This window comes from Centroberyx affinis, unplaced genomic scaffold (genome assembly GCF_046629955.1).
Source record: "Centroberyx affinis isolate AG114_WGS23_722 - 3 ecotype Tasmania unplaced genomic scaffold, CSIRO-AGI_Caff_v1 ptg001135l_1, whole genome shotgun sequence".
Taxonomy (NCBI): domain Eukaryota; kingdom Metazoa; phylum Chordata; class Actinopteri; order Beryciformes; family Berycidae; genus Centroberyx; species Centroberyx affinis.
In genome coordinates, this window is record NW_027279672.1 from 177,881 (window position 1) to 204,680 (window position 26,800).

The 26,800-nt window shown below is 43.7% G+C and overlaps 1 protein-coding gene across 1 annotated transcript; it reads left to right on the forward strand.

Annotated features, from left to right (window-relative positions):
- Window positions 1–1,278: 1,278 nt before the first annotated feature.
- On the forward strand, window positions 1,279–25,998 carry chrd (chordin). The gene is made up of 21 exons (XM_071524027.1): window positions 1,279–1,543; window positions 3,934–4,037; window positions 4,670–4,796; window positions 7,588–7,749; window positions 8,428–8,545; window positions 9,183–9,270; window positions 10,878–11,019; window positions 11,521–11,658; window positions 12,278–12,360; window positions 14,626–14,773; window positions 16,451–16,557; window positions 17,494–17,773; window positions 18,597–18,838; window positions 19,083–19,196; window positions 21,350–21,541; window positions 21,802–21,895; window positions 22,092–22,148; window positions 22,378–22,481; window positions 23,239–23,502; window positions 24,433–24,526; window positions 24,929–25,998. The coding sequence occupies exons 1-21, from the start codon at window positions 1,402–1,404 to the stop codon at window positions 24,991–24,993; spliced, it is 2,865 nt and encodes a 954-aa protein (XP_071380128.1). The 5' UTR covers window positions 1,279–1,401; the 3' UTR covers window positions 24,994–25,998.
- Window positions 25,999–26,800: the final 802 nt, after the last annotated feature.

A 26,800-nucleotide genomic window follows, 5' to 3' on the forward strand; every position in this document is an offset into this window, starting at 1 on the left:
GCCACAAACGCACTTGAATAAATAGACAGGGCGGCCAGCCACAGCGCACACTCACACATTCCTTACTGTACACGATGTGGACATTCACACTGTCTCTTTATAGGTGTTCTGACACACTTTTACTGGTGTCAGCTGGGTATGGCAAGGGGTGGCATTCACCATAGCTGAGCCTGAGTCCACATTTGATCTCGTAGTTTTTTATCATTTTAATAGAGAGCAAAGATCAAATGGAAAATTGCCAGAAATGTATTTGGGAGCCATATAATAAACAAATAAATAAATGATTAGATAAAAGAATAAATACAACAAATCTGAAGCTGGCAGTTTATGACATAATAATAATAATGATAATGATAATAATATTTGTTTGGATCACTTAAATCAAACAATCTCATTAAAACAATAGGTAAAAGACATCAAATAAAAGGAAGTCTATGAAAACAGTTTTTAAAAAGTTATTTAAATAAGATAATGATAGCCTTATACGCATATGATCACATTTTCTGTATTATCTTATCAGTTATTGCTCCACTTTGTCCCCAGAAATATGGTTGATATAAACAAGATTTTGGAAGTTTTTGTGGTAAATGGTAAGCTATTACATGCAGGGACTTGGCCATTGCTTAGCTTAGTGAGTCCAAATGTGATATTGTAGTGTTTATATGTAGCTATAATGAAAAGCAAAGCCAAAAGCCAAAAATTCCCAGGAATCTATTTGGAAGCTATGAAAATCACATCAGTGGAATATTCAGGGCCAATGTTCCATTTAAACTGATAGTTTGGTGACCAATAGACTACCTCCAATAATTTATCTCATCGACCAAATAATAATATCCAGCCATGGCTCCACTTTGTCCCTCGACATTTTCGGAATAAACAAGGAAGTTTTGGTCAAAGTTTTGGTGCCAAATGACATTAGATGTAGGTACTTTGTCATATCTTAGGGTTTAGTGAATTGATAGGGGCGTCAATTTTCTTTTCCATCACCCGCCCCCACCCATCACCCTTCCCACCCATCATCCCTCCCCACCCTCCCAACCGGTGGCTGCTCCAAGCTGTCAGGGAAGTATAAAGCAGAAAGGGACGGGACTCAGAGGAGGCTCTGGAGGCTGCTGGCACACAGTGAAGACATACAGTGTATCCTATCCTCGGAAAACCTCTGTCTGGTCTACTCATCCCGTCTCTCTCTGGCATTACAGGCCCAACTCGGATGATTTAAAACAAGGGACTCTCAACTACTGACCACCGGACACTTGGACTCAAGGAGGGAACTTTAATTCTTTGCTGGGGGGATAATCACTTGGCTTAGGTCGACAGTAACGTGATATAATAGCCTTTATCGGCGGTTTGGGAAATATATTTTGTTGAGAAAAGTAAAGAAGTCAGAGAGGGAGGGTTGTGATGCAGGCTCCCCGCGCGCTCCGCTCCTTGCTGTGCGTGTTGAGCTGCGCGTGGCTGCACACCGGAGCGGCCTCGCGACTCAAGTCTCCCGCTCTGCCCATCCAGTCAGAGAGAGAACCGCTGCCCTCCAAAGGCTTGTCAGGTAAGAAAACTGTAATGTTTAGTATTTTTTATTCGTTATAAACTTATTTTCATGAATACATGTTCCAAACATATTTTTGGTCGTCCTTAGCCGCGACACGTGATTGTTGTCTCTTGTATGGAATGAGAATGCGGGTAAGCCAAACTCCATTCAAAAATATGTCAATTTCACGTAGCCTTGCTCTTTGGCAAAGTTACATATCCCATAATATGTGACTCAAGACCTACTGTTACTTATATGTAGTGTTAGGAACCACTCTTCAATTCGGCACTTACCTAATACACTAAGCAGTATTCATTTATCTAAATTTTCAAGTTTTAGATGTAGTTCGCCAGTAATTCCCACAATCGTTGTCCACCCAAAACATGCCGAGAAGGGCGGTAGCGAGCACTGTGAAGCAATTCTAAAAGCTGAAATTTTATTGAAATGAATGCTGCTTGGTGGATAATATGTATCCTGAATTGCAAAGTGCCTCCCAATGAAACTATACAGGTCTTACGTCATGTTCTGTGAGATATATATGTTTGCTGGTAAACAAGGCGACCTTAAATTGCCAGGTCTTTCAATGGCGTTTGGCCTGACGCTTTCACCATACGAGACAACGGCTCGTACCAGGGCCAGGTCAACTAGTGACTTAACGTTAACGGTTCAGTAGCCCGCAAGCTACAAATGGGTCAATGTAAAAGTTAGCTAGGTGTTGTGCAATGTGCAATGTTTTCAAAGCTACACATGGACTTTAATGTTGAGTTGGCCTAAATGTACTCTTTTTGTAGTCTTAACTGCTCTGCTTTACTGGCATTGATTCCCCATATATTTGTCCCTTTCCCCGTTTCCTTCAAATGCCTCTCAAGTTGCTATGACTTATTATGGTTACTTCTTATGTAAACTTGCAGCAAACATCTTAGTCATAACCGCAGCGAATGCCATTTGGTCCATGTGCATGCTCCTACATAAAGCTCCTTGTAGTTTTTATAAGGTAACTAAACTAGAGTTAAAAACGCTGGGAACCTCACGTTAACCGACGCCTTAACGTTTAATCCTCTGTTGGAAACTGTAATCAATCGACTTTCCATTACAAGCATTGGCTGCTCTGAGTATGCCAGAAGCTCAGTTAGCTGATTTATTTCTTTAGTGAGACAGGAGCAGGCAAATTCAAGCGGCTCTCAGTTTGGCTCCCTTTAACTCGACTGGACTGTTTAAAGTGTGTAGTCATTTTAATGAAAGAATAATGCGAACCAGGTTGGTAGCAGTGCGAAGGCAACCCATCAACATGAGTGAACTTGGCAAGGGGAAACATCACGTTTGGAGTTTGCACTTACACACACGCGCACACGCGCACTACACACACTGCGCGCTGATGATAGGCCAGGTAGCTTAAGCTGCTAAAAGCCAGTCACTCATTCCTAAGGAGAACTCACTGGAATATTCTTACAGTGACTTTAGTGTGTCTGTGGTACTCAATAGTGAGTTTACAGTGATATTATTTTACTTTGTGGTATTTTATAAATCAGTATCACCATAAGAGATATATAGTGTTCATATAGGGACTTTTGTGTGTTTGTGGTACTCCATACTGGGTTTATAGTCATCTTATCGTATATTATGGTATTTTTCTATGTCCTATGCTATGTTATAGTATTTATATAGTATCCCTCTAAAATGTATGATTTCTAAAGTTCCCTCTCATAATGTTTTGGCGTATATTGTGTGAATTTCTGGGAATCTCTGATAGTCATTGAGTGGAAAATTGAATATCCCTCATGCATGCATGCCCCCTCATTGTTTAAATGAGACAGGATGCGAAGTTGAGCCCCAGAACTCATGAGGCATCCAATGATTTTCAATTCCCTCTGACATGCCTGGGCAGTGAGCTATGTAGGATTTATTTCTTAAGTATGAAAATAGGTATAAGGGTTCAGTCTGCATATTCTTTAGCCCTGCGGTCTGACACTGGATTTAACCCTAGGAGTTGCAGTTTCCTTGTTTCTCGTAATCAGCTAATAGGCCTGTGGGCATGAGGAACCTTTAGTAAGCTGCAGTCCAGTTTACATCATCCAATACAAGCATAAACAGGCCCGTCTCATTCAGTCTCCCACAGTGGCCTGGAGGACTAGATGACATCAATCCACTGAGCTGACATGTTTTGTGGGGTTAATTCTCACCTCACCTCTTATTCCCCCCTCTCATATCACATCAAGTTCCATTAATTTTACTATAATTAGAAAGGGTTTGATGCACCTTAGATATGGTCATATTATCTCAATGATGTTGAATGCATTTCTAAACTATAATGGCACATGGTTTGATAAGTGGCACAATTTTTTGATTATGATTACCTGTTATCTGCCTGTCAAAGTGACCATGTGTAATCAGCAATATTTGTGTTACAGGATGTTCATTTGGAGGTCGGTCCTATTCTCTGGAGGACACATGGCACCCAGATCTGGGGGAGCCCTTTGGGGTCATGCACTGTGTCCACTGCTACTGCGAACCTGTAAGTTTTGCCTCAGTGTGGGAGATTATTCCACTCACTAACTGTGTAATAGCTGGATAAACTAACCAAACTCACACAGGAGCCCCAAACAGAGAGACTTCAGGCAAAGAAACACCCAAAAACTAGCTGGGGACCCCATCATCAACACTGCATTGTACTCTTTTTAAGTGAAATAACAAATTACTGTAACAGTGGCCAAATCTGGGCACCATGTTACATGAAATTTAATTTAGCTTCTCATGTATGATTTCATATTACTTGCCTTTTGGCAGGGAATGCTTCAAAACTGGAAACCACATTAAAGAGTGTGTGACCGCATTTGGCCAACGGGTGTCCATTTTTGGCCACTGCTATTTAAATTTTTTTTTTCACTTACAAGAGAGTGCCATGCAGTGTTTGTTAGTGCAAGCCTCAGATAATGGGGCCTGTTTTTACATTTTCTGGGGACCCCTGAATGCCCCTGGGCCGCACTTTGAGAATCACTGAAAAAGTGTAGAAAATGCTATAAATGTATATGTGATTATTTGTTGCCTCAAAATAGCAATATTTTTACTGTGTGTCCTCAGTGTAGCGATAGCATGCCAACATATGCTTTGATGAGACGATTTATCTACTTCCTTGGTGTTTTGCAGCAAAAGAGTCGTCGCGGCAAGGTGTTTGGGAAGGTGAACTGTAAGAACATCAAGCAGGACTGTCCGGAGCCCGACTGTGATGAGCCCGTCCTGCTGCCGGGACACTGCTGTAAAACCTGCCCGAAAGGTAACCACCGACTGACCCCACCCATACACACCACCCACTGCCCTAATGTTCCTCAGATTAGTGGCTGTCAACTGTTATGCACTTGTGACCCAAATCCTTCCATGACAATTTCTCTCTGTTTTTTACCTTCTTTCTCACATCAATGTCCTCCTCGCCTAAACATTTTTACCTCCGCCAAGGAGGTTATGTTTGCGGTGCCGTTTGTTTGTCTGTTAGCAGGATTACGGAAAAACTACTGGCCCAATTTTCATGAAACTTCGTGGAAGGGTGTAGCATGGGCCAAGGAAGAACCCATTACATTTTGGAGCGGATCCGGATCTGACTCACGAACAAGCAATAATAGCACGAACCTTGGCGGAGGTCTGCACTCTCTGAGTGCCCTTCTAGTTTTTACTGCTATCCCTTTCTCTGCCAATTCTATTCTTTCTTTCTTTACATTCATACCTCTTGCTTTCCTCTCCCTATCCCTCCCTTCCTCTCCCTATCTCTCCCAGTTGCTCTCCCTTTCTTTCTTTTCTCCCTCCCTCCCTCTCTCTCTCTCTCTCTCTCTCTCTCTCTCTCTCTCTCGGACAGCTGCTTTGTCATTAAACCGGCTGATAGAGACGATGAACAGGTCAATTGATTTTCCATTCAGCTGGATCAAATAGACATTTTCTCTAACCAGCAGCAACGAATGGCACGGCCCATCTATTAAGCCCCACTCACACAGTGCCACTTACCTTTTATACACGCTGTTGCACACAATTCCACCTTATTATAAAATTAGTGCTCCCCCACACGCGTGCGCTCACACAAACACACACAGGGTGGGTCTTCATGCTGTGTAGTTATTCAGCAGATTGGGTGTTTTTCTACCCTGTGTGTCTGGTAATGGAATGGAAAGTAAAGGTAAAGCACTGTGGCCTCCATCACTGGGACAACACTGAGCTGTGTGTGTGTATGTGTGTGTGTGTGTGTTGTGGTCAAGTTTTAAGGAAAAGGTTGAGTGTGTTTGTCTTAGCTTTGGCACTAAAGCAGCTAGAATGTTTGTGTAAGTGGTGGAAAATGGTGTGTGTGTGTGTGTGTGCGCGTGTGCGTGTGTGTGTGTGTGTGTGTGTGTGTGTAATGGCTGGTGCACCTGAGGATACAGTATTGCAGAGTAGGGAGAAGTGAGAGTGACACTACCCAGAAGGCCTGGAGCGTGCCCGATTGAGGAGAGGAGCGAGGGGGGGGATGATGGGATTTTGGGGTGGAGGGGGTGGAAGTGTGTGAATAAGACACTTAGAAAAAAAGCAGACAGTCCAACTCAGCTCCGAGCTCAGAAAATGGCCTTGGAGAAATGAAGTGTGGGTGAGTAAGAGCCGGTGAGTGTGTTTCTCAAAATCGTGTCAGCATGTCTGTCTTTGGCTGTATGAGCACCCCTGTGTGTGTCAGGGTGTGTGTGTGTGTGTGCGTGTGTGTGTGTATGTGTGTGTGTGTGTGTGTGTGTGTGTGTGTGTGTGTATGTGTGTGTGCAAGGCAATGAAGTCCACACATTACATCAGGACGCACAGCAGTGTGTGTGGAACAGCGGGTCATTGTTGGGATCGCACGCCAGTGTCACTCCTAATTCTCCTTATGCTCTTCAGCCCCAAGAAACAACCCTAGTTAGTTACCCCTGGCTGAGAGAGGGGGAGAGAGAGAGAGAAATAAGAGACGGACAGAAAGAATGACGGAGTGCTGAAAGAGCTCTTTTCTTTGGCATTGGACTGCAGTCTGCTTCCCCCTCATCCTTCTCTTTCCACAGAATACCTTAATGCTCTTCCTATCTCCACTATAAATCTCCTTCTGTAAATTTTTACCTGTCTTGCTCATCCCTGATTAGTCATTCTTTCCTTCCCTCTCCCTCTTTCATTCTCCATGCCCACATATTTCACACTCTTTATCCATTCTCAAAACATCATCAAGTGAAAAAGGAGGGCTGCTGACGCTGCTGCCTCATCTGTGCACCAGACTTGGGAGAAAAAATGTAGCTGAATGTGTTTTGAAGTGTTGAGGTTCACTTGGTTTATCTTGCCAGATACTTAAACTGACTCCAAAGTGGACACATCACTCAATAAATCAAATGCTCCGCACATTTTTTCAAATACTCAGGATGTATTCAACAACTGTTTTCCCCACAGTGCCGCATAAAAATGCTGTGATTCACATTCTATTTATGTTTATTTATTTATTTTCAATCCATGTTGGGATAATGAGAAAATTATGCCTGGGATTATCATGGAAGATAAATATGAGGCAAAAGAACAGACTTTATGGGCCTCTGTGGTAAAGGCCCAATCCATAAATGCAAATACTTTGTCGCTCTCCTACAGTCTTTGTTTACATAATGATTTACTGGATTGAAGACATTTTTATCTCTCTGAAATTTATTGTCTGAGCTGGACTGACTGTATGTGGCAGCTTAACATGAGTTTTGTTTACATTTGTAATGTCTATAAACACTGGAATAAAATAGACCTATAGTTATGATGTGTTCAGAAAGTTCCAAAAACATAATTTTTCATCTACAAGGCAAATTTAGGGAGAATATATGAGTAAATGTAACTGAAAGTTAGATGCTGAAAAAAATTCCAGATTATATCTCCAAACTAGGGTTTGACTGATACAGGTTTTTGAATTCTGATACCAACATCAATAGTTTTGGTTTGAAGCCACCATATCCTATATTTTGTGCTCACTTGTTCAATACTTGCTGTTCAATACCAACCTCCAGGTGTTAGGAGCTTTTAGGAGGAACTTTTTAACTCTGCCTTTTTTTTTCCTTCTCTAGGCGAGGAGGACAGGAAGCAGGCGGAATCCGTGCTGGACGGCTTTGAGTATTTCCAAGAGAAGGGCAGGGAGGGCAAGGAGAAGGAGGATGACCTCCACAAGTCCTACAACGACCGATCCTACCTGAGCTCCGAGGACATGGGCCCCGGGGAGAGCCGCACCGGTGAGGAGGAGCACCCATGGGCACATAGACACACACATCTAGACAGTGATGTACACAGAAAACACAGTGGAAAAGATAAGATAGGATAGGATGAAACTTTAATGGTCCCCATGGGGAAATTGGGTTACTGCAGCAGCAGGGGGGAATGAAACATAAGACAACTGACAATTACAACACTAGAACATAAAGTAGAACTATAAGACCTTTAAGAATAACTCTAAGAACTATAAGGAGTGTGAAATATATGAATTACATATGCTGCATTAAGAGCATGCATTCAGGACTTCAGTAGGCTTCACACACACACGGTTATAGTGAGACTCAGGCACACATACAGTAATAAAGGCAATATGAAGAGGAATGTTTATCATAGCATAGCGGACACACACACACACACACACACACAAACGCCCATACATACACATGCTTCGTAGAACATGCATTCGGGAATCTCAGGCATAGAGGTTCACATACACACACACACACACACACACACACACACACACACACACACACACACACACAGGCAATATGAACAGGAATGCTTATCATGGCATGTTATTAAGCAGTTATTTACCCCTCCCACCCCCCCACCCCTCTCTCTCTCTCTCGCTCTCTCTCTCTCTCTCTCTCTCCCTTCCTCTCTCTCACTCTTTCTCTCTCCCTCTCCTCCTGTAGACTTTGTGGCAGTGTTGACAGGGGTGACAGACTCATGGCTGCCCAGCTCCAGTGGTGTTGCCAGAGCTCGCTTCTCTCTGACCAGAACCAGCCTGGCCTTCTCCATCACATTCCAGAGGTACCACACATACACACACACACACACACACAGGAACCAAAAACACACATGAACATACTCTACAGTACACCGTAACAAATGTATGCGCACACACAAATCTATAGCATGTAATGAAAGTAGAAACAGTAAACATATATATATAAGTGGTAATTGACAAGATGGTTGTTTTTTTTTATTTTGCCTCCATCTTTGGTGCTAAGTGATACTGCACTTCCCAGAGATCAATCAGTGTGGCCAGTGCTTTTTCCTTGGACTTTCTTTTGACGAAGTTTAAGTTTGTGTAGGTGGCGCTCTTTTCTTTGTCTGTTCAGCCATGGTGGCTATCACTGCTCATGCTAACTACCCAGTTCTTCTTCTATTTATTCCAAACAAACTGGAAATATAAAACAATTCATTTCCTGTGCGCCAAAGGATTTTTCCCAGGAAAGACCTACCAGACACCATGTTTAGAACAGCACATGTAAATGTTTCATGGACTGGCTATTGGTTAAATCACTATTGTGTTACATCAATTGGCCAGGGAGTAGCAAAAAGTACATTTATTTATATGAAAATGTTACAGATTATTACTTTAAAATTACATTATAAATGACATTTCTACTTCTCTGTCTCCCTCCACCTCCCCTGCTCTTTCCAGAATGGGTCGTCCCAATAAAATAGCCTTCCTGGATTCAGATGGGACTGCCGCCTTTGAGTACAGGGTCCCCAAGGGACAGTCAGACATGGTAAGATGTCACATGTCCTCTTGCTTCCGCTATGGTTGTTTTTGTTGTGTGTGTGTATACGTGTGTGTCCCGAGAGAGAGAAAGAGAGAGAGAGAGATTAAGTACCTCCATGATGAACGTTCGCTCTTCGTGACTCCCTGCTCAAACTCTGACTTCTCCCCCCATAACTCACCCTGCAATAATAAACACCACCGCAGACACACACACACACACACACACACACACACACACAATGACACTTTGTTTCTGCCTCATTGCCTCTTTCTAAACATCACAAACTCGGTTAGATTGCAGTAAACATCAGCATATACTCACAAACAAACACACAATGCCATGATTAGGTCCACACACACACATACACACACACAGTCACTTAATTCTGCATCAAGTACACAAGAGAGACAGAGGGAGAGAAGGACTGGGGGGTTATCTAAGTGGAGGCCTGTGTGTCTGCAGACGTGGTGTGTGAGTGTGCAGGCACACAGTATGTGCACGGGTGCTTGCACATACATATGTCACTAAAACTCTCCATTGAAAGTCATACTAGCGAAATTCTTTTAGGTGGGTTAGCAGCTCCTTCAGGCAGAGTGAGGCAGGTTTTCATTTCACTGCAGGTTTTACAGACTGTTGAGTAAAATCCTCCCACACCACACTGGAATGATTTCTCTGGTCAGATATCTGATATAGAAATAATAGTAAGAAAGTAAAAAACAAGTAAAAAAGACGTATTTACTTATGTGGAATCTGATCAAAGTTACCCATTCAAATTTTTATTATACATAAACAACACATCAACTTGGACTAGTTATGGTTAGTGAGGAACCTCCATCATATCGGAGGTGGACGACACATGTCCGATTTTTAATAAAAGGCCAATATCGGCCCCATATATCAGCAAACTGATATGTTGGTCTAACCCTAGTACCTATGCATGTGTGTTCACATACAGCCCGAGGCCTGGCTACATCATCAGCGCTCCATTTCCCACCTCAGGCCAAACTACACACATTTCCTCATTGCATTTAAGCAGCAGGCCGAAGGCGCGGTGCAGCGAGGCAGGAGCCCCCTAAATATAGGTCCCAGAAATTGGCCCATTATTATTTTTAGACAAATGCCCCCTATCCAATGTCAAGCAACAGAGGACCTTGGAGAAAAACACTCCGGAGCAAAAAGGGAAGAGGGAGGGATGAGGGAGGTTGCTGGAGTGAACCATTTCGAAAGGGAATTTTTCACGCGTTACATCACTGCTAAGCAGGGGGACAGAGAGTATTGCTAATTAAAATAGGAGATTACCCCTGAACCCTGAGTTATGAGGTGCCGGCGCACTGCCACATTTCTTCCCTCCTCTCTCAGAGGGAAATAGTGGTTTTATGTTGAAGGTTTGTGGCCAGGGGTTGGGAGTACAGCTTGAGAATCGCATGGTTTGATGTATTCAACAGATGTGTGTGCGTATGTGTGTGTGTGTGTGTGTGTGAGTGAGTGAGAGAGAAATATGGAAAATATGGAAATATGGATGTAGCCTACCTATGGTAGGTCACCCTCGTACCCTACCCCTACTGTTTAATGAGACAATACTACAGCTTACCTGCCTCTATGTGTGTGTGCAGATCTGCGGCGTGTGGAAGAACCTGGCCAAGCCTCTGCTGAGACAGCTGCAAACTGAGCAGATGCGCATCACCATGACCACATCGAATGGCAGACGAGAAGAGGTGGAGGGAAAGATCATCAAACACAGGGCACTGTTCGCAGGTGTGTGTATGTGTGTGTGATTATAGCATATGTGTATATATTTTGTGCCTGACATTTTTTGTGTAATGTGCCTTTAAGGAAGCCTGTATGTATGTGTGTCTGTGTGTTGTAGTACACAACTCAACTCAGTATTTACAAAGCAGTGGAATTGTATACTTTCTCATGTAATCTTAAAAAGCCTCGCATGGATTAATGTAGCTAAAAAATGTGGATTTTGTTTACAGAGAAGTATTTGTATAGGCCATTCCATTGTAAGGGTATGAATATACTCAATATGGCAAATGTGTGTGTGTGTGTGTGTGTGTGTGTGTGTGTGTGTGTGTGTGTGTGTGTGTGTGTGTGTGTGTGTGTTTGTGTGTGTGTGTGTGTGTGTGTGTGTGTGTGTGTGTGTGCTCACAAGCATGATGCACTGTAGCTGTTGGGCGATCATATATCAATGATGGTTGTGGTGGATTGCATGTTCTTAACCTTATGTGTGTGTGTGTGTGTGTGTCTATACAGAGACATTCAGCTCCACGCTGACATCGGAGCAGGAGAATTCAGGCATGGGAGGCATCGCCATGTTGACGCTGAGCGACACAGAGAACAACCTCCACTTCATCCTCATCCTGCAAGGCCTGCTAAAGCACAAAGACAAAGGTAAGAGGGGAGAGAGAGAGGAAAAGGAGAGGATGAAGAGAGGGATGGGAGGAGGAAAGCGTTGAGACTGAGAGAAAATGGAGGATAGACTGAGAGAGAGAATGAGAATAGAAAGGATTGGGACAGGTCACAAGCTCTGCAGATCATAAAGCCAAGGCAGTTATCATCAGATTGTGATTAGTTCAAATGAAGTTGTTCTCATCTCCCACAACTACTGTCAAGGTTCCCTTGAGGAAAACACTGAATCCCTAGTTCCTCCAGTGGAGCTGCTTAGTGGCCAACAGTGGAAGACGGTGGCTGTACTGGTATGAATGGGTTTCATTGTGTGAATGTGAAGCAGGCTGCAGGCTGAAAAGGAGCATAGGTGCTCAGTCAATCATCCCTGGATAAATACAGGTTACACAAAACCACTGGGACCAGAATCCTCTTCTGGTCTGTTGCCACCTCAGTCCATGAGTTTCTAGAAATTGTATCTCAATGTCTCAATCTACAAACCTACTTAGATCAGGAGATGTTGAAAGGAAGGTGATGGCAGGCAATAAGGAGGACAGGAGAGAAACAATGTGTGTATGTTAACTTATTCCAAACTCTCTCTCTTTCCCTCCCTGTCTCTCCTCAGATCCCCCCTTGGTGCCCATCCGGGTCCAGCTGATGTACCGCCAACACATCCTGAGGGAGATCCGAGCCAATGTCACTGCTCATGTGAGTATTCACACACATTCACTAGGGTTTACTGGTCAACCGACACGGCACCTATAAATTTTACTGTTTTCATGCACAAAAATCCCAAATATGACAAGGATTCAGTGTTTCCCCAAGAATTGTATTCTTGTCAGGGAGGAAAAGCCTCTGAAACAACATCATGGGACACTAAAACCCCAGTGAAATAACCCAGGATAATAATAATAATAATAATAATAATAAATCATATTAATGCATAGTCAATTATCCAACAAATCAACTCCAGTAATCAAGCAAACTGCATCATATTCACCCTCGACCCATCGACAATGGGCAACACTGACCGGCCAATATCGGATTTTTAATTAAAGACCGAATATATCAACAAATCAGTGTATCAGTCCAAGTAGCCTTGGCCCCACCAGACAATGGACAAGGGTCAGGGGAGGGCCGTACAATATAGTTAGACAAAGAGAATGAAAATATCCATGATATGAAAATACACCAAAAGAAACATGTTCTCCATCCAATATGAGATAAGTGAGAAGTTTTAGGGGAAAGTGTTATCAGGACAGACCAAGAAGGAAAGGGTGGATGGGGGAGGAGGAGTGTTGTCGGCGGTTGGGAACAGATGACACAGTAACACACTCACACTCTTGATTTCCCCTGTCCCGGAGACGGATGTGGTTTGGTCCCCACATCCTACCGCTGTTGTCGCCGCTGCTCTGATCACAGCTAACTACCCTGAGACACGACGAGAAAAAATGGATGGAGAGGAAGAGCGGGAGGGGGAAAACAAGAGACGAGAGAAAGTATGGAGAGGAGGCTTTGCAGGAGACAGATGTGAGCGAGGGATGAGAGACACAGAGGAAAGAGGGAGGGAGGAAGGTAGAGAGGATGGACTGCGTACACACTCCTCACACATGTCAGTGGTTAGCGGTCTGTGGGCTGGGATGGATGGAGGGAGGAAGGAGGGAGGGAAAGGGGGAGGAGGAGTGATGAAAGGCGGGTCTGTTTTTAATTCTGCCAGGAATTGCGTGAAGTGAAGGGCTAATGCGCCTGTTTCTAGCCTAACGTTTAGACAGACCGTCCCGTAACTGAAAGGGCTCAAGCTCTGTGACCTGTTGAAGTGTCGTTGAGCAGGACGCTGATGCCCTAACTGCTCACTCATTTTAAGTCGCTCTGGATAACACTGGCAGCTAAATAGCAATGTATTTTTAGCTTAAGATGACATTAACTCTTTCCCTCTGTCCTGAGAAACACACATAGGCAAGCAAACACATTTTTACAAGCGAATTTCCCTTACAATTTCAATATTTAAATCAATACACTATCCCCGTTATGAAGAAAAACATTTTTTTTAATCAAAAGTGCCTTATAGTACTATGAGTGCAAACACTTTTTGCATGGTTGACCCCATTGGGAATTGAACCCCTAACCCCGACTGTGTTACTGCCACGCTCTACCCACTGATTTACACAAGACCCCAATATATCCTCTTTCACCTTACTCTCCTCTCACTTCTCTATCCATTCATTTTTCCAATTATAAGTCACTTTCCCTCACTCCTCCCCCCGCCTTCATTCCCACTCTGTTTTGGCTCCGTCCTGGACAGGGATTTATGGTACACGGATATTTATATTGAACCGAGGCCCTGAGGTCATAAAAGTAACATTTATTCAACATGCTCGTACATCTGTCCTATTAATCCAACATTTTTCAACGTCCTCGCCAATCCCCTGTCTTTCTGGAGTCCTGTCGGCCTGCTTGAAATGAAACTAAGCTTTACTCAATATGCAATGTGTTAGGGCAATGCAAGCCATATTTTTGCTCAAGGGTTCAATGTGAGCTTGAGTGGGTTGACTTGAATCATGTGTTTTTATGTGATATAACAGTTTGTGTCCATAATGGTTTCTGCCTTTGTGATGCCTTTGTGATTGCTGAATTAATTTTTAGCTTTAGTAGATTTCACTGTTCTGGGCCTGGTTTGCTCTCAGTTTTCTGATCATGTTTGTTTAGTGTAAACCGAAGGGCAAAGTTAATTTCAGTAGGAAACAAATCATAGGGCTGTCTTTTTTCTGGTTGGGTTGGGGTTTGGTTACTCTGGCAACATGTCAGTGTTGTAACAACAAAAAAAGATCTCAACATTATCTCCATTTCTGGTAATTGAAAAGGCACTTGTTTATAGTGGGTGCAAGTTTTATATTGACCCAATCGTTCGACCCCACAAATAGCTTCTTAGCAGTGGAGGAGTTAGCCTTGACCTAACTCTTATATTCTGTTTAGGATCCTGACTTTGCAGAGGTGCTAACTGACCTGAATAGCCGTGAACTGTTCTGGTTATCCCGCGGTCAGCTGGAGATCGCTGTTGCAACCGAGGGCCAGGATCCCCGCCAAATCTCTGGCTTCATCACTGGCAGGAAATCCTGTGACAGTAAGTGGCCCCGCCCCCTCTATGCCTCTATGCACATCACTAAACTAACTTTACCTGGGTAAAGTAACATTCATTTCAATGTTCTTGAAGCATTCAATTCACTTCTTTTTTTCCACTCGTCTCTACCCATTATTCTAGCTCGCAGCTACCCACCCTAACCCAGTACAGGCAACAAACACAGAGGTTGCTAGGAATCTGTTTTGCGTTGTTGTTCGTTTGTGCTTGTCCATCTGTGGCTGTTTTTGCCATTCTCTCTCTCTCTTCTATAAATACTCTTACGCTTTCTTTCTCTCTCCCTCCGTTCTTTCAAGTCTTATCACTGGGGGATAACCATGTTTATAGACCTTCTGTTTGACTTGGTGGCCCACCAAGTGTGTGTGTGTTTGTGTGTATGTGTGTGTGTGTGTGTGTGTGTGTGTGTGTGTGTGTGTGTGTGTGAGAAAGAGAGAGAGAGAGAGGTTTCAGGAATGTTGTGGACAGCCTAATCGTCTGAAACCGTTCAGCACACACACATGTTCTTTTCATGGGACGCATACTTGGAACATGAACATCAAGGTGTCCTGCACACGTTGAAAAGGCACTTTCATTGTCTTAACACACACATGCTTCCACATAATGCACACACAGATGCATGCACATACATTCACAATGGCATGCACACACACAAATATGCAAAAAAAGCAGGTTTTTGTCCAGCATGCACACACACACTCACACACACACACACACGCTGGTGCTGCCAAGGTCACAGTCTGCTGGACCTGACTCTCCATGCCGGTGTTCCAGTGCTGTGATTAACAGCTTGACGTTATGTGTGAAGAATTCAAACCCAACACACTCCTTTCCCTCTCTCCTTCTCTTCTTTCATCCCTCTCTTTCCCACTCTCTCTCTTCCATTTTTTCTGTTTCTCTGGCGTTCTCTCTCTCTCTCCCTTCATGTGTTGTCATATCTAATCGATCCTGTCGTCTACTGTCCTCCCTGTTTGTCTTCGGCTTCATCGCCCCTCTCTGTCTTTCTTTGCTTCAGCCCTTTTTTCCGTCACCATGTTGTTTTCTAGTTTTTCTCTGCGCTTCTAGTCTTGCTCTGTTACTCATTCCCTCCTGTCCTCTCACAGTTCCTCAGTTCAATCTTTTTAAGCCTGCCGCATTCAACAAGGGTTACCTCATTCTAAGGCTTAACCTTGGGTGGGTTGTGGCGTGTGTGTTTGAGTTTGTGTGTGTATGTGTGTATAAGTTTATGTGTGTGTATGGACCGAAAATGTATGATTTTGGCCCGAATACTCACACGCACATACATGAGCAGACACGCCCCCTGATTAGTGGTTCAATTGAATCTGTCCCCTTAGCGACTCTTTCTTGGTGAAGTGATGACATTATGAGTTAGTGTGTGTCTGTGTGTGTGCATCAGTGTGCGTGTGTGTGGGGATTTAAAACGTGAGGGAATGTACTGTGCCCCCACTCCTCTCCCTCCTCTAACCAACCAGTGAATTTTAACATGACAGAAAAGCATTGCCTCATCTCACATGCTGTCAGGCTCTACTATGGTTTCAGGGAGGGAAAGTCATAGGGGGATTGTGATGGTTTTAGATAAGTGATGTGAGAAAGAATGTGCTATAAGGAGGATTTTTTATATTTATAAATATATATATAAGTCTATCTTTGTCTCTCTCTGTCTAGCCATCCAGAGTGTTATGTCCAGTGGTGATGCGTTGACCCCGGGGAAGACAGGAGGCGTGGGCTCCGCCATCTTTAATCTCCATGACAACGGCACATTGGACTACCAGGTACGGATCTGTCCACTGTTAGGGGTGCAATTGTTCTTTGTAAGACTTTTTTTAACAATGCAGTTTTTTGATCATACATCAGCTTAGGCTGGGGACACACTACATGACTGAAAAGATTGTACATTCCACGCTTGCACACACACTGGCATTTGCAGATTTTCTCATCTTGCATCACAGAGGCACACACACTTAACCACGAGGTAAACGCTAGGATAACACACTACCAAAGTCCTCACTCCAAGCGACCTCCTAGAAAACATAGGCTCTCAGGCTACTGCAAAACTCAACCAAAATAAACATGGAAGTAAAAAAAATACACTAAATTTTTTCTCTTCTGTCAGACTCAACTGTCATTGGCTGGTCCCTGTTCAGATATGAGTTGCTGACCAGTTAACACGACAGAAGAACATTAAGTCCAGATTTGAGACATAACAAGCACAAATTCGCAATAGCTGCGACCACGTATGCGCATACATACACGCGTGGGCAAATTTTTGTGGACCAACCAACCGACCGACCGACCGACAGAGCGAGCTATAGAGCTGCTGGTCGCAGCTAAAAATCAAAAAGTTCTGAAATAGTCATGATGGTCTCGACTGGATCGGGAGCAAAGAAAGTTCTTAACCCTCACAAACAAGATTATCTGTCCTATACGCTGTTTAGTGTGGCACCAGTCTTAGTCTAAATTAATTGGATGAACTCTATTTTACAAAAAACCTGTATCAAACTGACTGCATGGCTTTTACAATTTGTTAAATTGACAAATTGACAGAATAATAAAACGGCCAAACAAGGCAGGACAGGACAGGAGAGAAGACATTAAAATCAATAAAAGTAAACTCATTCCCTCTCCTTGGCATCAAACCAAGCTGATCTCAACCCAAACAGAACCACAACAAACTCAACCGACCATCGATTTTCCCCTCCTCCGCTCAGGTTCAGGTTGCAGGTCTGACCAGCGACGTGGTCGGCCTCACCATCGAGCTGAAGCCACGGCGGCGTAACAAGCGCTCAGTGTTGTACGACCTGACGCCGGAGTACGACGGGGCCACGGGCCGAGCGATGGGCGGCTGGAGCCGGCTGGAGGCCCGCCACATCCACATGCTGCTGCAGAACGAACTCTTCATCAACGTGGCCACGGCACACAGCCAGGAGGGGGAGCTGAGAGGGCAGATCAAGGCTCTGCTCTACAGCGGCCTGGAGGCACCCAGACATGGTAGGGATGGATGGGTAGGGTGGAGGGATGAGAGGGCAGAGGGTAGATGAACGAATATGGTGGGATAGATGAGATGGCTAAAATTTTTGTCCAAATTATCTTACTGCACTGGCAGATAATTTTGCTAATTCAATCAATTTTACTTGATTCTTCGCAATCTGACTTCTCTTCAAGAAATAACCATGAAACAAGGAATTTAATTTGGAATCTTTGTTTTAAGAGATTTTCTTTAGATCTCTTGAAATAATAAGAAAAAAGTTTTTTTTTAATCATTTGCCAGTGCAGTATATCCTGAAATAAGCTTGATAAGCCTGGATACAAGGTAAAATCCATCAATTTGTTTCAAGCACTTTCTTCACTTTCTTTGATACTAGTGATCTGCCCATTCCAGATATGGTAATTCTAGAAAATTCTTAAAGTCTCAAGTGAAATTATTTCACCCTAAAGGTAGATTGTTTCACTTGTTTTGAGAACATTAGGATTTGCGGACTTGGTATATTCAATTACTTAAGATGGACATTTTTGCAGTGAGAAAGGTGGGTGGTGTATGGATAGAGAGACAGAAAAATTAATGAATGGATGTGTGGTTTAAGGGAGGGATGGATGAATAGAGGAATGGATCAATGGAAGGAATGATGGATGGTTGAATTTCACCTGCACTGTTATTCCATTTCACTTCTGTTCACATTTGTAATGCAGTTCCAGCTCACATGGAAAAGTCATGGAAATTTTACATCAGGGCCCTGGAAACCCTGTTCTTAGTTCAAATCTATGAAAGCCATACTACTCATTTAACCCTTTCCTCCTTCCTCTGACCTCCCAGAGCTGCCCACCCCCCTGGCCGGCCAGTTTGTGTCCCCCCCGGTGAGGACGGGCGCCGGGGGCCACGCCTGGGTGTCGGTGGATGAACAGTGTCACCTCCATTATGAAATCGTGGTGGCGGGCCTCAGCAAGGGCGATGACCTCACCGTCAACGCCCACCTTCACGGATTGGCTGAGATCGGCGAGATGGACGACAGCATCACCACTCACAAGAGGCTGCTGACCGGCTTCTACGGCTCACAGGTACGTCAGCGCACACACAAATACAAATGCAACGCAAATATGCAACACACACATATACACACTCATACATAAACATACTCTTGATTCTCTTCTCTTGTTTTTTCTCTTCTCTTCTCTTCTCTTCTCTTCTCTTCTCTTCTCTTCTCTTCTCTTCTCTTCTCTTCTCTTCTCTTCTCTTCTCTTCTCTTCTCTTCTCTTCTCTCCTCTCCTCTCCTCTCCTCTCCTCTCCTCTCCTCTCCTCCAGGCTCAGGGAGTGTTGAAGGACATCAGTGTTGAGTTGCTGCGACACCTGGACCGAGGAACAGCCTTCATCCAGGTCAGCACCAAACTCAACCCCCGAGGAGAGATACGAGGACGGGTAAGTGGACGGAAAACACATAAATCACATTTTACATTCAAAATGTACATTCTCACATTTACATTCACAAATTTTCAATCACAAGCACATTTTAAGCATTTAGTTGATGCTCTTAGGCAGAGAGACTTACAAAGGTTAGATCGATATATCGGGCCTGAGGTTTCTTGCCTGAACACGACGACATAAAAACAGTCTGTAAAACCTTCAAAGAAATTGTATTATCTTTGCAAATTGTATTTATTAATTTAATGGTTCGCTTTTTTGGGGGAATTAATTCCTCTTCGAGGCAGTAATATATCCCAGGTTTGTCCATCAAATTTAATAAAATCCTGAACAAATTTCATTAGTCTGGGTTTCAGTGGAGAGCTTTAGTCCCATGATGTCCCATGATGGTCTGAATTATGTTTCAGAGGCTTTTCCACCTTGCCAAGGATAAAATCTGGGGGAAACATTAAATACTTTTAATTTTTTGGCATAAAAATAATCAAATTTAAAGATATTGAATGTTAGCAGACTCAATACAAAACCCTTTATCAGTGGAACCCTAATGAATACATCTATGTCCACAGCACCAGCATCAGACAAGCGTGACATAACCATTTTACTACTATAGCACAGCCACAGCGCAACAACCTCACCCTCAGAAACACAACTGTTTTACTATTACGAGACAGACATTTTACAGCCGTAACCCAATAAAATGCTAGCTGAGCAAGCTAGACCTCCACTACAACATGGTCTAACAAAGATGGATTAGATGGATGGAAATGGAAAGATGGAAATCTTGAGCTTTACTAATTGGTTTTTCATTATTTTAAATCAAACGATAGAAGTTAGTGTCCAGACTGCTCATCAAGCAAGACCTCCAGATGTCCTGCTGTGAAAAGCAGGGTTTCACTGAAACATTTTCCCCAAGCAGTACATGAGCTCTTAAATGGGAAATTTTAGAAATACAGGAATGAAATTTGAGAGCATGAGCTATAAAAAATAATGAAAAATTGAACCTTGAACTGAATGTCAAGTTGCTTGTTTTTGAATTTCCTAGGTAGCATAAATTTAGTTCTGGGGAACATATTTAAATCAACCACCATATCTCTGCATTCAAGTTATTGGCTCTATCAAAGTCCTTCCGCAATGTGAAGACCAAGCTAATGAAATGTACTTTTAAGCCCCAAGCACCAGTTTTATCAGTTACAGATATTTGTTGATTCTGGAAGTGGGGCGTTATTTTGCTTTTTGCAACATTCTCATCCTAGCGCATCCCAGTTTTCTTTGGAGGGTTAGTCTTTTTTTCACAGTGGGATTAACGATTAGACCTTTTAGCGATACTAATGGAGCAAAGTGATCCCATATTATTGAAGAAAACAGAAGAGACAAGGCAAAGTATAGAGTGAGGGATTGAAGAGAGAGGAGGACCAGTAATAGTGAGAGTCCTCTGGGCCTCCTTTAGCCATCTGAGTGTTTAAGTGTCTGTGTGATTGCTCACTTAGCACTCACTAGCCCACACAAACACACACTTTCACTGGCAGGTGTTTGGCTGCTCGGAGTAAAAGTTTATTGGGGTTCAGAAACACACACACACACACATAGACCACAGTTACACACAAACCCATTTGCAGGTGTAGTGGTTGATGAGTTCTTTTTAGAGGTAGTAACAAAGAAACGCACACACACACACACACACACACACACACACACACACACACACACACGTTGCTAGTGGGGTCCAGCCGTTTTAATAGCAACCAGGTCCGACACATAAACAGCCATCTGCCTGAGCACAGAACGGAAAGCAGGCTGAATGCTCAATTTAGGACCAATTAACAAGTCAGCTTGACACCAGCCTCAAGTCCTAACTCATGTCCTAACCTCTTACTCTCTCTCTCTCTCTTTCTCCCTCTCTCTCTCTCTCTCTCTCTCTCTCCTCTCCTCACTATCTTTCCTGCTGCCTTGACACATTCTGCATTCTTGTTTTTCTCCCACCTCCCTCTCTCCTTTCCCTCTCACTCCATTTTCCATGCACTTCCTTGTTTCCTTCATTCATTCATATCTTGCTTCCTTCATCCTTCTCTCCCTCTTGCCTTACCTCCACCCATCCCTTCTCTCTCTCTCTCTCTCTCTCTCTCTCTCTTCGATTACATGTCTCTCTCCAGGTCCATGTGCCCAACAACTGTGAGTTTGGGACCAGGGGGGAGGTGGAGGAGGCCGAGTTCGATGACCTGTTTGTGAGGGACCCAGAGGAGCTGAAGAAAGACCCCCATACCTGCTTCTTTGAGAGCCAGCACCACGCCCACGGCTCCCGCTGGACCCCCAACTATGACAAGTGTTTCTCCTGCAGCTGCCAGGTAAGGAAACCAGACACAAGGGAGGCTCTGCTGCACTGAAATGAGTCTGTTGTATGAACCCTTTCAGAGCTGAGCCACTGTTTTCTAGCTCTGTGATTCTTTACAGCTATGTTTGTTAGCCAGGATTCTTTGAAAATATTGACTTCAGCTGTTCTGTTTGCAGTCTTAGGAAAGTATGTTTAAGTTAATATTACATGTTATGCTGTCCTTCCATCTCTTGCTCATTTCTTCATCTCTCTCTTCACTTTCCTCCCCTGTAGAAGCGAACAGTGATCTGTGATCCAGTCATCTGCCCGGTGTTGACCTGCTCCCGCACCATCCAGCCTGAGGACAAGTGCTGCCCTATCTGCGATGGTGAGATAGATAGACAGAGATTTTGTTTGTGTGTGAGATAGAAAATGTGTGTAATTGACCATATTTTATATTGGCTGTGCTCTTCTCAGTCCCTGGGTTGCGTGTACATTTTATCCTTTTGGGTAAAGTCCCAAAGCGCTCCCCACAGTTGAAAACTAATCTTTTTTTATGTGTCCATTTCCTTTTTCCTGTACAGAGAAGAAGGAGCCCAAGGACATGAAAGCTCCAGAGAGGTTAGAAGAACATCCTGAAGGTAAGTGCCATCTCTCCCTCTCTCTGTGTTTTCCTCCATCTCTCTCTCTGCCTGGAGGCTCTTGCTCTCTCATTGAGTTTCTTTTTCTTTCGAAATCCCTCTCTGCTGTATTTCATTCATTGTCTTTCTGCCGGCAGATTGAAGTTAACTCTGAATGACTCAGCCATTTTCATGCTGACAGTTTGTCCTCAGTGACCCCCTGTCCTCACTCTCTTTCTTTTTCTCTCAGGCTGTTACTTTGAAGGAGACCAGAAGATGCACGCCCCGGGAACCACGTGGCATCCCTTCGTTCCTCCCTTCGGCTACATTAAGTGTGCTGTCTGCACTTGCAAGGTAAATATACATCAATGACCACAAAGCATGAAAAAAAGAGACAAACGTTAAGAAAAAACAATCTTTACAAACCACATAAATCCACTCACGTCTAGCTATCTTTACTTTGTAAACATCTCCAGTGAAGTTGTTTATTTTGTACAAAACCCTTAATTTTCTCATCAATTCTGCCTCAGGGCATGTTCAGACTATTCTGCTTTTTTGTAGAAAAAGCAACTGCATTTAGTGCTGTTAAGAAATGGGCTGCATTAGGTGCACTTTGTTTCTAAGAGACTAGTTGCAGCAGCTGCCACTGTCAGCAGATAGTATGAACAACTTTAAAATACTTGTGAGCAGAAACTCCCACAACACAGCCATCGCTATACTGACTCTGTATGATCAACAACTACTACCAGCTTAACTGCAGCTGCTTTCTCCATTTTCAGTCTGGTTGTCATGGTAACTGTTAGCGGCCTACGTACCCTGAAACCTGCCTCTTCTTGCTGTCTTTGATTGGCTCACAAACAAAGCAGTCAACATCATGTGCACTCCTCCAAAATGTTTTTAGTAAAAATAAAAACAGTTTTAAGTAAAACCTTTTCTCAACTTTATAAAGTGCACCACTCTGCCTAAAAAGAAGCCATGGCACAGTGTTTTTTCCAATGTGGTCATTTTCCATTCGCCTCGCAGCTGCCATTTTCTCTAATGTAAAACAGGCGCTGGCAGTTTGATCGTGTGAACGCTGCCTAACACTGCTAATTCTCCACTATATCTGTAGGGGTCGACAGGCGAGGTGCACTGCGAGAAGGTGACGTGTCCCGTGCTGACTTGCGGTCGCCCGGTGAGGCGCAGCCCCTCCGACTGCTGCAAGGAGTGTCCGGAGGAGGAGAGGAGCCCCGCCGGCCCGGAGCACGCCGACATGATGCAGGCCGACGGCACCAGACACTGCAAGTTTGGCAAGAACTATTACCAGAACAGCGACAACTGGCATCCCCGGGTTCCGCTGGTGGGGGAGATGAAGTGCATCAACTGCTGGTGTGATGTAAGTATCGGGGCTGGAAAGAGTGCCAACATACCCTCTCCAAGTAGAAGTCCTGTTAGTTTCACTGTTTAATTTCACTGAAGTAGAAGGGCAATTACTGGTGTAAAAATGTACTTGAAGGTAGCTCATTTAAAACGTATTTAGAGTAAAGTTACTGATGCTTAATGCTTAAAAACATTTATGGTGTATTATATGGCATTCCTACATGTGCAAATGAACTTCTATGGTTCAATATACAGCAATAAGAACATGAGTAGACTAAAACCTGCTGGACATCAGTATAACCATGAAAAACCATGAAAAAACCACCAGGCAAAATACTGTCAAAATAAAGAGGGAAACAACTTTTAATGCAAAAAGGAACAAGATCAGTTGGAAAGATGGAAATATGTTCACAGGTCATGGAACAGTAAATAAAGCTAGACGACACATGTTCACTTTAGGCCACATGTTTCATATGGATACACACTTCCTCAGGCAGCAATGGAGAAAACTCCAATACTTGTCAACTTTGTATGTATTTCTATGTATTTAATAGCCATATTTACTGTTCCACAGCCTATGGATGCATTTTCATCTCTGTAGCTGTTAGCTTGAACGAACAGTAATCTTTTTGCATCAGAAGTTGTTCTCCTTTCCTTATTTTTTCTAGCCTACAACCTGTCCATACCTGTGATAACAGCGGGTGATCTGGGTGGCCCTGAACCCATGAGGGGGGCATTCCAGTCCTAGTGGGGGGATTCTGGGATTTGGAGTTAAGATGCGTGGAGTATTCCTCCCCATCCCACATTGTGATATGCATACCTAACGTGCCTCCCTGTGTCTCTCCACGCTTTCTTTCTCTCGCTTCACTCTCTCCATCTTTCAATTTCACTCTCTCTTTACGTCCCTCCATTCTACCTCTTTTCACCAACCTCTCTTTCTTTCCAGCATGGTGTGACTAAGTGTCAGAGGAAGCAATGTCCAGTACTGACCTGCACCAACATCACCCGCAGAGAGGGCAAGTGCTGTCCCGAATGCCTTGGTGAGCAGTGAGCACACACACACACACATACACACACACACACACACACAGACACACACACACACACACACGCACACACTCACATATGTTCACCTCTGATATGATGGAGGTTCCTCCCTGACCACAGCTTTGTACATTTTATTTATTCATGTCATTGTTCGATAATGTTTCTGTAAATTACTTAAGAATTTCATTAGTCTGGGATTCAATGGAGAGTTTTAGTGTCCCATGATGGAAATGCTGTTTCAGAGGCTTTCCCATCCTGACAAGAATAAAAACCTGGGGGAAACACTGACCGCCTTGAAAAACTCTTACTGGTCAAACCCTAACAGCTGAATCCCAAAGCACACACTGTGTGCACTCCAGGACTTGTGACCTAAATACATTTTCCTTTTCCCATAGATTCAAAAGAGGAAGACGACCTGATGACGAAGGCTCCAGACAAAAGGCAAACCTGGAGACACTGATCTGTGGGAAACCCCCCACGATACCCATCCAAAAGAAATCCCCGACCCACCTCTACCCCCCCTTAACCCTAACCCTAACCCAATCCACCCAGATGGACCTAACCCAGACCTGCACACTGGGTTAGACAAACCCCCTTTCCTCCCTCCTCCCCTCATACCCACCCTGTTATCAGCCTGGATTGTAATGAACAAAGAAGAGCAGAGAAGGAGGAATAATAATAATAATAATAATAAAAATAAAACGAGAGATGTTCTCTTTCCAAAGACTCGTTGAGAGAAGGGATGAAGTTATGAAGAGGACCAACCAGACCCCTTTCGAACCTGCTGCCTTCTGCTTCCTTTTCCTCGCAGACTCGCATCTTTGTTGGAATTTCACTTTTGCTCCGTTTTTGATTTTGATTTTCTTTTTCAACGCAGCTCAACCCAGACAAAAAGTTGTTGAAGGAGGTTTTAGAGTGGCAGACTTTTGTAAAATTGTACATGTTTTTGGTATTTGGTTGATTTCGTCGACAGGGCTTCTTTTTGAAGTACAGCCTCAGCTTAGCTCCCACTGTCCTGCATTGGATATAGAAGGGAAAGTGTTTTTTTAAAGCTGCATGTGTGTGTCTGGTTGTGTGTTTTCCACTGGTAAAGAGTACGGCTAATCAGCAGCACAGACATACAGCGCAGTAAACTTGCTGGGTGGCAAGGTGGGGTTCAAGAAACTATAAAACACACACACACACACACACACACACACTCAAAACCTAGAGCAAGCATTGTATCTGTCTCTTCGCCCAGTCGGCAACACTCTTGCTCACTTTTGTTTTTGTCTTTTACCCCAAAAATATGACCGTCCCTCTGAAAAAATGTCAAACCTCCAAAAGTGTTTTGCGTCAGGATCAGCTGTGTTCCTTTTATGTGGCCTGTCTGTTTTTAATTTCAGTATGAAGTAATATTTTATGAATTTCTATCGGTGTTTCTGAATATGAAGCTGCTTTGTATTTTGTATTTATTGAACGGTGTGGAGACAAAATAAAAAAGATGTTTGTTGGTAGGACTGAATGCCTGTGGCTTATTTTAAACCAGCTTCCCCCTAATAATCCCCCGCCATCCTTCCTCCCTGCCATCGTATCTCCATTTCTCATCGGAGCCTCTCATCCCTCCATTTCCCCCCGTCACGGGACTCCGCTCTTTCTTTCCCTCCCGCTCTCCTTTCCTCTCCCTCGCTCCTTCTCTTTCTTCTCGGGTCGGCACATATGGATTTTTGACGAGCCGGATTGACCGGGCTTAATCTGTTTTCTGTTTCTCTGTCGCTCTCTCTCTCTCTCTCCGCCTCTTCACGCTGTCCATCCATTCCCTTCTTCTTCTGGATTTCTTCTCTCTGATTTGTCCTTTTTTTCCTTCTCTTTTCCTCTTTCCCTATTCTTTCTCTCTCTTGTTCTGTCCAGCTGGAACGGAGGAATGGGGGGGATATGAGACGTAGTAGCTTCTCTCTTTTTCTTTCTATCTCTATTGCTCACTCTTTATTTTCTGTCTCTCCTTCCGCAATCTTTATCCAGCCATTTTCCTCTTTTCTACTCCCCTCCTCTTTTTTGTTTTCTCCTTTTCCTCTCCTTTATTCTCCTCTCCTTTTCCCTCTTCTCTCCTCTCCTTTATTCTCCTCTCCTTTCCTCTTGTCTCCTCCTCCTCTCCTCTCCTTTCTACTCCTCTCTTTTCCTTTCTCTTCTCCTCGTCTCCCCTCTTTTCTTCTCTCGTTTCCTTTCCTTTCTCTCCTTTCCATTCATCTCCTCTTTTCTCCTCTCCTCCTTACTTTTCCTCCTTTCCT

What these genes read in the sequence shown, in the direction of transcription:
- chrd (XM_071524027.1), top strand. Translation starts at nt 1,402, where the DNA reads ATGCAGGCTCCCCGCGCGCTCCGCTCCTTGCTGTGCGTGTTGAGCTGC. An exon ending in GCTAAAGCACAAAGACAAAG is followed by an intron (nt 11,659 to 12,277) that starts GTAAGAGGGGAG and finishes GTCTCTCCTCAG; the next exon opens with ATCCCCCCTTGGTGCCCATC. An exon ending in GTGCTGCCCTATCTGCGATG is followed by an intron (nt 21,896 to 22,091) that starts GTGAGATAGATA and finishes TTTCCTGTACAG; the next exon opens with AGAAGAAGGAGCCCAAGGAC.